Source organism: Stegodyphus dumicola, chromosome X2 (genome assembly GCF_044657685.1).
Source record: "Stegodyphus dumicola isolate Sdum_Otavi_A_Nest chromosome X2, ASM4465768v1".
Lineage (NCBI taxonomy): Eukaryota > Metazoa > Arthropoda > Arachnida > Araneae > Eresidae > Stegodyphus > Stegodyphus dumicola.
The window spans coordinates 155889346-155905499 of record NC_140781.1 but is presented as its reverse complement, the minus strand read 5'-3'; the positions used below and the strand labels follow the sequence as shown (position 1 = coordinate 155905499).

At 33.4% G+C, this 16154-nt stretch overlaps 1 protein-coding gene across 1 annotated transcript in view; it reads right to left on the bottom strand.

The window, feature by feature from the left end:
• The window catches only part of LOC118199401 (terminal nucleotidyltransferase 4B-like), a 106016-nt gene that overhangs the window by 8834 nt on the left and 81028 nt on the right, over positions 1 to 16154 (bottom strand). The window contains exons 7-9 of the mRNA XM_085809589.1: positions 15622 to 15823; positions 8127 to 8247; positions 109 to 288 (exon numbers count right to left, since the gene is read on the bottom strand). Of these exons, the coding sequence (XP_085665715.1) occupies positions 109 to 288; positions 8127 to 8247; positions 15622 to 15823 (503 nt within the window). The remainder of the gene's footprint in view (positions 1 to 108; positions 289 to 8126; positions 8248 to 15621; positions 15824 to 16154) is intronic.

The window sequence follows — 16154 nt, the reverse complement described above, 5'->3', positions numbered from 1 at the left end:
CCTCTTCTGAGATTTCAAAATGTGCAACTGGTTCATTGGAAAGTTCATTCTGAAAATATGTGAACAGATTCTGTGTAGCTACTTAAAGAAATGAATTAAAAAACATACGTTATAACTTTGACTTTATCCTCAATATCAGCTGTAAGTGATAATGACTGATGAGGAAACATGGCAGATGGATATCCTTCATAAGCATGAAGTAGAGGACTGTTGACAGGGAATGTATCTTGAATCCACTTCCTATATTCTATAACTTCATCAGTGATGCGTATGATACGACCTAGAATGCTACAAAATTCACACAGAGAAACATTAAAATAATGTAAGTATGCTAATATTTACACTGGGGAACAATGTGCAACTCAATTTTTGAGCTATTTTACAGTTAAACAGGCACACTCATTTTAAAACTGTAGTTAGTTTTCTTTTACCACGTCAAGTTTTTTTCTATACACTTTTTATGAATGCAACCACTATCTGTGGCACTAAGTGTGGAGCATAGTAAGTACTTATTATTACTCATTCTGACATGGAGTCAGAGTTCTGGTTTGCATACATGGTTAACAGTATTTAATTTAGAGGCCAAATGAAAACAAGTGACAGATCTAAGAGAATGGAATTGCTGTTCCCCAGTATTATTAAAACAATGGAAAAGCTAAAGCCTTTTACAAGACATTATTTTACAGAAAAATGCAGAGTTGGATACTAACTCATTTCTAAGATGGTGCAGTAATTTTTTTTTTATCATGATCTCAGGAAGAAGCACAGTAATGCAAGTTCAAATACAGTTTTGTAAGATTAAAGTGAATATATAAAATAAAACAATATATATATACTGAAGTAATGTGAATTTAAATACTGACACAATAGTTTTCATAATCTTAATCATATACAGATAAAAAAATCAAATTTAAAACCTATCATAAAATTACTTTTACATTACATTGCAATATGGTTCAAAACAGCAGTTTAGTTTTTAAATATACTCTATACCTGAAGAAGAAAGATAACACAGATGCAAAACTTTTACAGCATTAAAAACTTCAACTGGTCTGGCGAAAAAACTTGCACTAGGGGAAGGAGGGGAGGTGGAGAATTAACAGTGCGATTTCAGCTGTCCCGCTATATTTATTCCTTTAGAATAATAATTTCAAAGCTTTCCCCTTTCCAGCCTCATGACCATGGTAAAGACTACTTTGGAAAATGATGGAGTCCTTTCATTTGCTACAATCCCCTTGCGTGATGATGACAAAATGTAACAAACATAACTAAGATGACTACAAATAATTGACCTTGAGGTGTCCATCTGACTCATTATCACATTTCTGTATGTCATATTCTACTGGGACATTTGATGAAATACAACTTGCATTTTTCATGTTTCAAAAGCACGACTTAGGATTAGATTTATATACAGCACTGTTCTAACATATGTAATTTGACACAAAATTGAACTCTTTCATGAAATGCCATGCCACTTCATTTTCATTTGTCTAGGACTTAAAATTATGCCTAAACACCAAATTTTGCAAAATATGGTGTGAAATTTAATCACAACTTGGAAATTTACCTTAGTGCATTTTTTTTTTTTTTTTTTACTTTTGCCAAGAATAATTCACTTGGCAAACTGCTCAGTTTACGGTAACCTATTTCAATTTCCCTTTCACTCTACGCGAATGGAAAAAGTATTGTTTCTTTTTTGCATATATTTTTACTTCATATTATGATTTTTAATCACAGTTGCATTTTTTTTTTATTTTTAGAATCTCATTTTAATTTTAGTTGCATGGTTGAATTATAGTCCTTCAAATAGTTAATTTAAAACTTTCTATTTATTAATTCACATTATATACTTTAAACGTATTTATATATAATTTTTTAAAAATTTTATTTATTTTAATAGCATTTTTTTTGGAAAGAATACTTTGTCACTCAGTATTCGTCATGATGCCTTTGAAAACTGCATCCTGCATTAAAAGAGAAAATACTGTAAAGCATGATTAATAAGTCTTTTAATGGGCTGTTGAGAAAAGATATATACATAAGAAAGTTGTATTATCTATATTTTCATTTAGAATGATGTGCATATAATTTTATCGTCCCACATTTAGTTTATTAAAATATTATCCATATTTCTGAATAATATTTTAAATCGCAACAAATCAAAACAGCATAACAAAAAATGATGCAAATATATATTTCATTTTCCTTAATGCCTTAATTTTTTTTTGTAATGACTTATTGCCTCAAGAAAACTAATGTCTTAATGATTTTGATGAGGCATTGTGCAGGTATATCCACAAACATCCTCCTTTTTTATTTGCACAACTTGTTTTCAGTGATGTTCTCAACTTTGCGTATATTTAAGCTGAGTGTTTTGAAGCTTTAGATGAGACAGCTTTACACAATCAAGTCTTGCTGTTAGTATTTTTAAAAAGCACTCTTTAAAAATTTATATTCTGGCTTTAGCATTCTTGCCAGCTGATGCTTTAAATAAGCACTGGCAAACTATATGAGCCAGTTTATTGTATTTAATGAGCAATGCTTCTTTCAGCCTTTCTCCCATCATTAGCTTATATTCCAAGAACATCAATTGAATATAATAAAAAAAAAAATGTAACTGAACGTTCATATACACTATGGCCGAGCAGTTAAAAAACTGAATTTTATGAAGACTTTGTGCCCGAGACTATAATAATATGTTAAATATTTGTAAATCAAATAATAAATTATAATCTACAGATTTACTATTATAACTGGAAAGAAACTAATGTTAAAATACTGCACACCCTACTAGACAGATAGTGAACTAATAATTACGCCTTGAACTCACAAAATACAGAATAGGGTTTAAATAACTTTTTTATTTTACTCTTAATCTCAACAGATGCACAACAATAGACAAAATTTCACAACAAATTTGTGCTATAGGCAAAATTTCCACAACTTCTGGATATTTTAAATCAACAGAACAGACAATTCAAACCTCAATAACATAGTCTAAGAATACACATTAAATAAAATAAGCTAGCTCATATATTTCACTGCAATGCATTTAAAGCATCCGCTAGAAAGAATGCTAAAGCCAGAACAAATAAATTTTAAACAGAGCTGGCTGAAAGTTAACAGGAGAACACGACTGCCAGCTCTCTCAACTAAAGATTAAAAAAAAAAAAAAAAAAAAAAGGCAGCTTAATTTGCATTCTGGCGAGGAACACGGAAAGAAGTTCTAGTAAAGACTTAAATTATAACTGGTTAATTAAAATAATATACTTTACTAATCTAATAACCTGGCTCTTGATTTGAATGGGCCCCTAGCAGACAAGCAGTTAAAAGACTGCTGATGGTATGTTTTGGAAACTAAATCAATTTTCATGATTTTTCCCCAAGTGCAATGTGAATATGAACCACTTTTCCTCAGAAAAATGCTCCATTAAGGATTTCCTTCCTTTAGGGAGATGGTCTCCATGTGCTTTGCCACATTTAAATAACCAACCAGCCTAATTTATGTACAGTTTCTAAACTAAGAAAACCAGAAACTTGCTGAAGACTAGTGTAACGATTAGAAATCATGCCTCGACAAACCACAATCGGACTTTTGAAATAGTGCTTACTCTAAACCCTATATTTACATAAAAATATATTTTGGGTTAAAAAAAGGTGTTTGATGATAAGAGGCAAGATGGCCCCTTCAAATGATATTAAGTTTGTTTAAAAATTTTATTACGCAATAAAGGATATGAAATATCTTTGAGCATGAATAATTTTCAAAAGAATTTTTATTTGTTGCCTTTGCTACACACACAGAGGAGGAGATCAAAATCTTGTATTCTTAAGTTCTGCTACTGCTAAATACTTCTGTAGTAAAAGTGTAATACCCTAGCTAAAACAAGAGTTCCCTGTAAGCTAGAATACTGAAGAAATATATAGCAACTATTTGCCGAGTTCTTAAAAGTACGTAGCGTATTCGGAAACTAAGTACTGTTTCATTCTAGCGCTGTGGTAGGCGTCCCGCGCATGCGCACTAGTCTTTCTTGTTCACTGACTTTCAATTGTCGCCATTTTGGTTGCTCTATGTTGTGTTTTCAGTTTGCTGCGCACATTCAAAATGTTTAAGACAATTAGTTCTCCCGCTGACTGTGAGATTTGTGCCGTGATTAAATTTTTGAACGCGAGGAATGTTAAACCGGCCGAAATTTATCATCAAGTGACAGAAGTTTACGGTGAATACACGATAAGTGATGGAATGGTGAGAAAGTGGGTAAGAATGTTTAATGCAGGTAGAACAAATGTCCACGCCGAGGCTCCGAGTGGTCAGCCTTCATTTGTCACCGATTATTTGGTAAGGAAAGTTGATGAAGCAATTCATGAGAACAGACGCTTCACAATGACAACTCTTTCAGAGCTTGAATTATCGCAAACTGTGTTCCCGATGGGTTCCAAAAATGCTCACTGATGTTCACAAAACAAAGCGGCTTGGTAGTGCCCTGACATTTCTCACGCAGTACAGTGATGAGCGAGAAAACTTTTTAAACCAAATTGTGACAGGTGATGAAACTTGGGTTTAGAATCGAAACAACAAACGATGGAGTGGAGACACACTCATTCTCCGAAAAAACAAAAGTTCAAAATGACAATGTCATCACAAAAAATCATGTGCACTGTCTTCTGGGATAGAAAAGGCGTTTTGCTTACTGAATTTCTTCCCAGAGGTGAAACCATTAATGCGGCATGATATTGTGAGACTTTAACAAAACTAAGGCGTACCATTCAAAACAAACGAAGAGGAATGCTCAGTAAAGGAATTGTGTTGCTCCATGACAATGCTCGGCCCCATACTGCTGGTGTCACTCAATCGTTAATTTGACAGTTTCATTGGGAGCAGTTCGATCCCCCGCCGTACAGCCCGGACTTGGCGCCGTCCGACTATCACTTGTTCCTTCACATGAAGTGCGAGTTTGGTGGCAAGCGCTTTGGATCTGACGATGACACGAAAAATTTGGCGCCGTCCGACTATCACTTGTTCCTTCACATGAAGTGCGAGCTTGGTGGTAAGCGCTTTGGATCTGACGATGACACGAAAAATGCTGTGGAGTCGTGGTTATCGAAACTGGCGGGAAGTTTCTTTGACGATGGTATACAAAAACTGGTCACCTGCTATGACAAGTGTTTGATCATTGGAGGAAACTATGTTGAAAAATAGTTTAAGACATGTATTTTTATGTAAAAATAAAATTGGATTCGAAAAAATTGTTTTACTATTTTTTTTTTCAAAACGGTACTTAGTTTCCGAATACGCCTCGTAACAAAAGAGAAGGGTTAAATTACAGTTTACTTGAACACAAAATGAATTAATAGATTGCTCATAACCAATATGGCAAATTTCTAAATGCACCAATATATAAATTCACGTATTTCATGGGAAACTGAATAAAAAAACAAATTTTTCTGCAATTCATCTAAGCATAGAATTTCAGGGTACACATCAAGAACAAGAATATTCTGTATCAAATGTAAAACGTATTTATGTGTGTTTAAAAAAAAATTATTTGGAAAATTTTCATAAAAATAATGTAATGATAAAGATAAAATATTAGTTAAAGTTACTTAAAATTAATAAAACAATCATACATCAGGATGTTATTGTTAAATTATATTGTGTTCATATTTTATTTCGCATTTTAATCTAATGGCTGCTTTAAAAATTAAAATTTATAAGTGTTAAAATATGAGATTATTTACTTATTTGAATCCCAAGGTACACATATGTGTACCTAAATTTTTTGGTCCCCAAATATACATGTACCAAAAAAAATCTTTTTTCCCATCTATAGACAGAAAGCAAGCATATAAACTTCACGAATTATTTTTAAATTAAATATTTTAACTTCGGGTGTGAAGAGGTTATGGAGGACGCTGCGAGTGAATGCACTGACCAGCACTGGCTTCAGAATTTCAGGTAAAGAGATATGAGCAGGTGTGATGAATTTTGCAGTGAGGAACCACAGGTGTTGGATGCCGAGTCCCAGAAGGTAGTCACAAAACAGGACGGCAGTCTAAAGTACGGTGAACTTCATTTCCAGGCTTCCAAAGAAACAGACTTCACTTGCACCACATAGAGGGAAGTTGTATAAACTGAGCAAGTGGATACCTCACACACTGTCAGTAACCAACAAGGATCAATGAATGACAGCCTGTTTGTCGCTGCTGTCTCAACAGAATAACACACCCATATTTGAGAGAGTGCTCACAAACGATGAAAAGCAGGTTCAAAATAAGAATCCCAAGCAAGATCATGTTCTGTCTGATGGCTTGTTGCCAAGTGGCACATTATGAGCTACAAGGCCATAATATCACTGCAGACATTTTCTTGCAATGAGTACAACATGCACTACAGCAAGAGGGAGCACTGGTTAACTGCATGTCCCTAGACAAAAATACAAGACCACATGTGGCAAGGGCAACCAGGGATACCAATTTATGATTTGGGTGAGACACTAGTGCCATTTACTATTCTCATACTCAAACTCTCAGTTTTATTGTCAGGGCACTGCATAGTTGCAGAAACATTGGTAAAGGATGCTGGATGTTGAAGGAAATTGCTTCAGACAAAACACTGAGTGCCATACACTGTTTGCCTGTTTGTTCCTGATGATCATGAACTTTTTGGTTACCTCGTGCAAGTTGTGCCACTACTTTCAGGTAGTACCAGCTCCCCATGGACACGGAAACTGATAAAGATAACAAGCATTCAGAATACTGCATATCAGTCACAACAGTGCAAAAAATAAAAAAACCTCATTCACTGTTCCTAAAAATCATTTATATTTACTGGTGAAATTGCAAAGGAAAAATTAACTAGTTACTTTATAAAGTAATGACAGTCAGAATAATTTTTTTTCTTATACTATCTGACCAAACAAAGACCAACAGTCATATTCTGATATTTCCCAGATCTCTCTTCTAATTTGTTTCCCTTTCTGGTTATGTGAAACAATAACTGCAAGGTAGACATTTCTGGCTGTTAGATGAGACTATTGCTACAGCTACTGGCATCTGTATCAGTGAGTCCAGTTCATCCAAGTTCCAGGAATGCTTCTAGCAGAGCTAGCAGCACTGCCCTGTGGCCCATAAGCTTGTATGACTCAACAGCATACCACAAACAGCTTGCGCTTTTTCATATGCGATACACTGGATACAAATGGAAGGAAAATTCCAGCTGAATTTCAATACAGAGGAAATCTGCTCTATATAAGTTGCTCCCATTTTTTGTTCAGTTAATGTTATGTAACTGAATGCCCACGAGATCTGATTTTTAACAAATATATTATCAATACATTATTAACTCTCACAAACACCATTCCTTAAAACCAACATTCAAGAAACTCTTTTATTATAATGGAATTCGCTCGAAGCTTCTCAAAACTTTTTGTACAATACGGACAGATAGTCGATTGGTAGCTGGTATCACTTTACAGTGAATGTTCATACTCATTCTTATTTATTCTTCTTATTCTTATTAATTTGGCATATCAAATATTTTTTTATGTTATCTTAATTTAGACCTACCATGTACTTATAGCCGTAAAATGGTAAAATTAAATTTTAGTTGTCTTTTATAAAGAGTAATAGAATTTCAAATAAAAGGCAATAAATAGGTTTGAATTGCATGTAATGATTAATTTGCAGGAACCAAATTTATAAACAACCTTAATAATGCTCTTAGCAATAATGTAAAGTATTTGCTGTAATACAGACGGGTTTGATTTATTGAACTTTAAAAGAACTTTTATGCATGGTTAACTTTTGACTATAAAAACAAATTTAAATTTTTTAAATTAAATTTTTTAAAATTTCATTCACGAACATCGTCCAACTTAGTTTTCTTACTTTACATCCCTTTACTATCTAGAGATTTTTCCAGCCATTATAATAGTATTCTTAAATATTATTAACTTGTAAGACAGAGAACATATCTAAGATGCTCTTCTAAAGGACTTGATCCTAAAAAGGGATCTGCTAATCAAAAAATAAATTAGTACAGTAGCTGCAGTAATAAATTAGGGAAAAAATCCATTTTTCATGATTATCAAACTTACTTCTAATTTTAAAAATCACAAATTTACCTATGCTCACGAATAACACAACTGTTGCTTGGACGGACAGCCTCACTAAGTACTTTGTACGCATATTCGAAAGCTGTTTTTACATTCAGTGCTCCATAGGAACTTCTTCCAATGTCATTTCCTGAAATAAAATATTTTAAACTGTTATTACACCAACACTAAAAACTCAACTATTCAGAAAGCTCAGGAAGTGCTGAATGCCGGATAGTAGAGCATATTAAAAATGCAGTTCATGACAGAAAAGCCAACTAAATGGGAGAAAAGAATTTCTCGTCTAAAATTATACAAACAATCAGCTTATTTTTTATCAACTTAAATATGAGAACTGCACATTTAAATTATGTGCCATTTTGGGAGAGGAGACTATATTTTAGGCATAAAAACCAACCTATTCATAAGAAAGTAATACATCTTACCCAATTTTTTTTTACGAAATCTCATTAACCATGGGATTTAACAGAGATCTAATTAAACTTGTGCTAGTCATTTATTTCCACAGGCGTTTGAAGATACAGATTACTCTTTAATTAGTTAGATAATGAAAAAATACAAATTGCAGATATACCACATAAATGTAAATCGCCTGTCATAAATTTTCACAGCATGGTCCATGTTTACTATCATGCAGATTAACATAACCTTTTCTTGCTGCTAAGATCCCATAATTTTGAAAACACCCTACTGTATGCTGCTCTATTGAAGGCGAATCTCAAATTTTACTACTTTTTTTCAAAACACGACAGGAAAGCAGATAAGCAGTACTTAACTTAGATTGTTCTTTACAAATATGAAACACATTTATTGAGAATTAACATAAAACAAGATGGAGATTTAGTGACTACAGCATGTTGTTATGCTCATTGATTATTGGAGCTAAATCACACTGTTTGGCTAGTTTCTGTTAGTCAAAAGTGTTTGGTGTTAAATATACCGGTGACAGTAATTCTTACAACTGACCAACACATTACATGCTTTGGATTGGTGTATTTCATTATGGCAAAGCACACTAGGGGAGGACTTTCTAAGGGAAACTGGCTTGTACACATTACACATGGGGAAAACCACGAAAACACCGATGCAGCCAGCCCGCAGACCAGCGTTCAGCGACTTTACTGCTCGGCCGCTGGTGGGCTTACATGCTTTGCAATCTCTCATTATATTTCTACTTCTCTTTCTATGAGAAGTGCCCAGCTTTATAGACAAATTATATATATAAAAGGGGGGAGTATAGTGTTGGGAGAAGGGGTAATCAACATCTGAAGTCTGCATATTATTTTATTCACATTTTAGATGTTGTAAAGCAGGGTTCCAAACAGTATTCTTATGATTTTATAAGTCTCATTTATTTAATCTTGTTTTTTAAAAAAGTTTCTAAAATCCTAAAATATTCTAGTTATTTGAGACTTTTCCTAAATTAAAAAAACTGCACTAAATATGGTTAGGCTGCAAAATATTTAGAGAAAATTCGCAATAAATACACTGCCTTCCAAAAGTTTAAGTAACAGCATGTTTTTTAAAGCTCACCCTAACAATAATATCATTAACATTGAAATTCAGTTCATATGCAAGATAATAATGAAGTTTAAGAAAATATATGCAAAAACAATAGCTATCACTTTTATTTTATAGAAATATATGCATATAGGTGTTCGAGAAAAAATGCAAAATTGAGTTTTGTTCACGAGTGTTCAAATGTTATTAACAATTTCATTGACAATATTCAGGAGAGTCTATCAATGCCCAGAAGTCGTTCGCCCAATTCATTGATGTGGCGGGTGATTGGATGGACGGAAATGGGGATGCTGCTAGATGTCTCAATGTCTTTCGTAGTGTGGTCCATCAACTATTGAATCACTCTGAATCCGAGGATTCAGTGTCTCATTCTGTATCAGACATGTTCCAGACAAGCCATGAGTGAAGACACCTGCGGAAGTCCATTATTTAGCTCTTTCAGCCCGAAAGAGGAGCAACATTACTGTGCCTCAGTGCACGGCAGATCATTTAGTGGCAATAGGAAAAAGAATCTGAGCTACTATAGTCTGCAAGCATCTGCACAATACAAGCCTGTATGCAAGACGACCAGTTTTTTTTTGTGTCCCCTTGACCCAAGGACACAGAAGTGCCTATTTATATTGGGTAAAAGAACACGTCTTCCAGACCAGCCAACAATAGGCATCAGGCATCTGTTCTCTTCACAGGCGAGTCCAGGTTCACATTGGAGAGTGATTCAGGTCATTAGCTGATCTGGAGGAAATAATGCACCAGACACAGCCAATCCCACATTATGGAAAGACACAGTTACAGAGGTGGTGGTACAATGGTTTGTGTTGGGAGCTCTCTCAGGGGTCACTGACTGAATGTGTTCCATGGAGGAACTTTGACCGGTGTGAAATAATCAAAAATAGGATCCTTGATCACTATGCCTGCCCATATGCCACTGCTACTGGTCCTGGATTTCTCAGGTTACTAAAGAATATCTTGAGGGTCACAGTACGGAGGTGGATCTCAAGCCCCAGACCTGAATCGGATAGAGCATCTATGAGACTACCTTGAGAGACATGTTGCTGCTTGAAGTCCTCCTCAACAGTTGTTAAATGAGCTTGAACAAGGATTACTCTTGTGTCTGGTCATTGCTTCCCACTTCACTCACTGACAGCATGGAATATTGCTGCTGCCAATGTACTGCAGTAGGAGTGGACACATTCCTTATAAGAAACCATTTTTGTAATGTTACCAACACATTTGTCCTCAAAAAAGTGTGATGCACTGTTTCTCCAAGACTGGATTTCTCTGTCAAGAGTGCAATTATTTTGTTGTTGTAATTCACGTTTGTGTTTGACTTTAGATACATTCTATGATGCATTCATTAAAAAATGTTTACTGAACATGTCCTCCTAGTTTCTTGTTTCTATGTTGCTTTATTCTTAAATTAGACACAAAAATATGCTATTCCTTAACTTTTGGAAGGTAGTGTATGTCAGAGATTGTTTGGTTGAAACTACTTTTATAACTAAGTATAAAACTTGTAAACAATTACAATAATCATAGACATAATAAGCATAAAACTTTAATCACATAGATATATTTGAAAATACATACATATTTTTATAATAAAAATGTTAATAGCATGCAACATACTTTTGAAAGATCACAATGAAAATATCAGCCACAAACTTCAGGATTAACTGACATGCAAATGTATGGAACAGTAAAACAGAAAGCTGAGCACATTTTGCATACTAATCACAAAAGTTTATTTTTAGAATTCTGAAATATAATTCTTAATCATTTTACTTACAAAAAGTTTCTGCATTTATTTAAAACACAGGTAATAAAGCCTATTATGGAAAGAAATACAGCAGGCTCTAGAAAATTAGTGTTGGGTACTTATTTGTATTTATGCATAACATTACAATTACAAATATTAAAGCTTTCAAAATAATATTTTTAAAGTTTTAAAACACAATTAAATGGCCTCTTTCATATAGTGCAACCATTGTGGACACAATTTTGGCTGGCATTCTGCCAAAACACTTAGATTTGTCCACTAAAGGTGTTAATTATGTGCCGCGGGGTGAGGACTTACAAGAGAGTCCTTTCTTTACTAACTGACTTTACAGTCAAGAAGCAAAGTTCTCTTATCATCAGCTGTCTTTAATGTTTTTGTTTCACATTCACAGAAATGCTAAGATCTGTATTGTTTTGCCAGCACAGAAGCCTAGAATGTTTAAATCTTTCTTAAAATTTATGAACTCATACTTTTAAAAATAAGGCCACTAAAAATAATGGAGCTTTATATTTTTAGTGGAAGTATTCTTTTTGTAGACAAAATTCCTCCTCATTTCACTGGGATCTTTACAGATTGTAATTGATTTTACATGCTGTGTGCCAATTTTGTAATCTTTTACATAACTGTTAGAGAATAGTTTATTTTTATTGATAGGTTAAAAGGAATTCAGCTGATAAAAACAAGGCAATACCTAGTGTTGCTAAGAAACTGCTGCATAATGTAATTATAAACTGTGTCAGGACTTGTATGGCTTTTGATCTGCTTTCGAAATATTACATGTCCTGAATAGGAACAGGGAGCTTACTCAAGCTATGTTCAAATGTGTGGAATGGACAACACCAACAGGAAGGGTGTACGGAACCCTTTACTCTCTATAAGATTACAGGTGTTCTCGTACTTCGGGATACAAAGACCAACCACTTGAGGTCTGAATGTAAAAATATAAAACTTCTAACTAAAAGCTAACTTTGAATTAGTTTACAAATGCCTAACACTAAGACTGGCCTTTTTTAAAAATTTACGTATGTAGTACGCAAACTGCCGAAGCTACAGTACGATTTAAATATCGAAGAGGATTAAACTTCTGGCCTTAAAGGCAAGAAGCAACTGATTGAAAACTCGTACAGAAATGCAGTGGCCAGGTGGCTCACTTCCCCTCTCTAACTCCGTGCAAAAAGCCACAACTTAAATACTTGAGTGTTAGCAAGTACAATTTGCATAAACAAGTTAACGCATTTAATTCTGGCCGGAAGTGGAAAATAAGTTTAAATAAAGGAAGTTTTAAAATAAAATAAATGTTAGTAAAACTTAAGATCCTTACAACTGTGACATGAAAGCTGAAAATGGGAAGCTCAGCATTACCATCTCACAGCCTATGAAAAGAGGCAGAAATGGAGTAAATTAAATTCAATTTCAATTAAATTACATAGCAAAATCAAATTTGAAAACATATGTATTTCTGCATATTGAATAAAAATATGCAAGAATTTAAATATTCTGTAATCAGACAGTTAACTACAAATAATGATCAGCATATTTGCTTAGATTACTTAAAAGTATTCTGCCTCCTTAAGCATGCTCTTTGAATGCTGTGGAAATAAACAAGGGAGGGGAAATATTAATATTATTACATAATATAAAAATATAATTCATGTCCATCTTCCCTATTTCATGAGTAAAACAGACTGAATGGCGTGCATGTTTGTGCTCATGATCAAACCATACCATGTGTATTATATGCTTAACTTCTGAACATTTACTAGATAGTAATTTTATATTTTCATTATGAATTTACATAATAAATCAGATTTTTGTTTAATATTTACTTGTGAGCTTTTGACTCTTAACTCAAGAACACCCAGGTGCCCATGGATCACATTTTCAGAAATGCTGGCAACGACACAGACCACCTTTTATGGTCTATCGCACAGTTTTCATGGGTTATTTGATCTTATGATTTAAGTAATTTTCAATCCTTTACAGCTTTTGATCTCAACAGTTTATATTATTGTCAGTTAACCCCTTCGCGTCGACTGTCACGTATACGTGCCAGCAACGAACACACTTATCTACCGGCCGACATGCAGGCGTGCCAAAGCATTGTTGCGTTTACTACCGACTGTCACGTATTTGTGCCAGTACCTTGGAACTTTTTCAAACTATAATTTCTGCCACAAGATGGCACTGTATGTCCATATGATTTCAGATACATGTACATTAGACCTACTCGAAATGAGAGAAGCATGACTCACATACACGTGTTTTTTATTATATAAACAAACGGGGAACTAAAAATTTCCGAATGGTGTGATTTATGACGTCTCTTTAAATTGCACTTTTATTCGCATGTGGTAGTTGTTTATTGTAAGTAGAAGTTTTATATGCGCTAAAGCATTGAGTATTTCGGTTTACAGTTCAGTTTTTAGAAAATAATTACATCTTGTTAGACGGGAATTCTTTCTGTTTTTACCGTTTCAATGTCGAAGCGTCGAAAATGTTTAACAGAGCATGAAATAGCAGAAATGATGCAAAATATTTCAGATATTGATTCTGAAAGATTAACTGAAAGACATTTTCCAAAACTTTGTTCAGAAGAGACTGATAAGAAAATGAGACAACGATGCTTTGTTTGTTCACATTCCTGGAAAAATCCTCCAAAACGGCAAATGAGTTATTACGAGTTCAAGGAATGTAACGTAGGACTGTGTGTAGATCTCTGTTTTAAAATTTTTCATACGAAAAGAGAATTTTAAGTAATATATTTAGTTTTCAGATGTATAATGTTAAAAGTCATAAAATGGTGAGTAATTAAAATAAAATGTGTAAAATATGCATTTAAACAAGAAATAAGGTAATTAAAGTATATATATATAAATATCTATAAAGCATATAAGCCGTTTAAATACTTGATAGAGCATTATTAAACAATGCATTGATACTTCGGAAATTTCATGGATTTAGACTTAGTAGCAAAAAAGCCCCCGGCCCTGGAGAGACACTGCCGGCCTCCGCGATAAGCGCGCGTTTTCGCTACCCGGCTCGAAGGGGTTAAGATATCTTATTGCTTAACAATCAATTTTATACAGGTTGTTAAGAATATAAATGCTTTATGTAAGTATGATGAGTGCTCACAGATCAGCTGTATAAATATTTGCATTTTAATGTTTGTTGAAAAATGAATGAAATCAGCATTGATGGTTTCCTAGGTTATACAATTTTTGCAAAGCTTTTGCTCTAAATTAAAAAAAAGTTCTGTGGAAGAATTATTAACGAAATATTATCTATCCACGTAACGTTTTTATGAAACATTTCTCGTCAATCACAGAAAAACAGACCACTATATAAGGAATAATATCCAAAGTAAAATATTAATTTTTTTCATATTTAAATGTAATGAAAGCTATTCATGTCAGTTCCAAAAATTATAGACATATTTATCAGTTGCGCTGATCACAGGAAAATATAACTAAAAGGATAAAGAGACATAATAAATTAATCCCTGATGATTCTATTATAAAATATGTTCTACAACAGTTTAAAAATATATAATAAAAATTTGCATTTCTACTTAGATGTTTCAAATAAAATAACACATACACTCCTCTCTAACTGTAAAAGAAACATATCAATGCAAAATTTAAATTTAGGCAAAACAGCAACCTGAGAGTGGAGGAGATTACAAATAAAAGGATGATCTGATTAAGTACTACATAAGAAAGAAAGAAAAAAAAAAAAAGCTAAGGAACAAGCATACAAAAATATCAATGAGGAAGGCAAAGGGAAAACAAACTTAGTTTTATCTTTTGAGCAAAATGATAACTAAACGTGAAAAAAACTACGAGTCTGGAATCTTGAAAGCAACTATATTGTAATTATTAGAAGTAATAATTTTTTTCAAAAACGTCATTAAAGGAAACCCAATTTACCAAGTGAAGTTTTGTGGAAAATTTTCTCAGAATTAAAATTAAAATTGTAATCATGATATGCTCTCAAAAATTTGCTTATTTCTGCTCTTCAAATTGAATATTTATTTTCTGATATGAAATTTTATTGCTTTCTGACAAATATACTATACATATTGATAAGAAACACTACAAATTCTCCAAAAGTTAAATCACAGATGGCATCCTTAGCAGCATGTCTGTTTAAAAGTTTACACAGGAAGAGTTTAGAAAAAAATTTTCAATAATCCAACTCCCTTCTTACCTGGTAAGAGAGGATCTTCGATACAAAGTATTGATGGCCTGTTACCATCCGTCATGGAATTCAAGTACTCATCTTTCATGAAATAAGCTCCACCATTTTTTATGCTAATACCAGTGTTGCGATAATTGAAGTGACGGCCATAAAGCTCAAAAAACATTATTAAGAGACTTCCAAGATTATTTTCGGAGAAGTTTTTTAGGTGCTGAAAAAAAGAAAAATAAATACATACGATCACACATGCAAAATAGGATTTAAAATATAAAAGTATATAACCAGCTTTGAGCTTAAGAAGAATATCTTTTAAAAATGTATACCGTGCTCATGTAGTTAATTCTTTTTAAACAAAGAACAAGCAGATTCAAGCAATTTTAGTGCAGTCTAAAGCAGTAATCTCCAAGAAGAATGCTCATCAGCATAAAACTGATCTAGCGCCTAAATCTAAACTCACTCACAGCCACTCACATCTCACTATTTAATATGGCTAATTAATGGGCAGAGTAAGCACATGTAAAAGCTTTAAAAAAATCAATCCT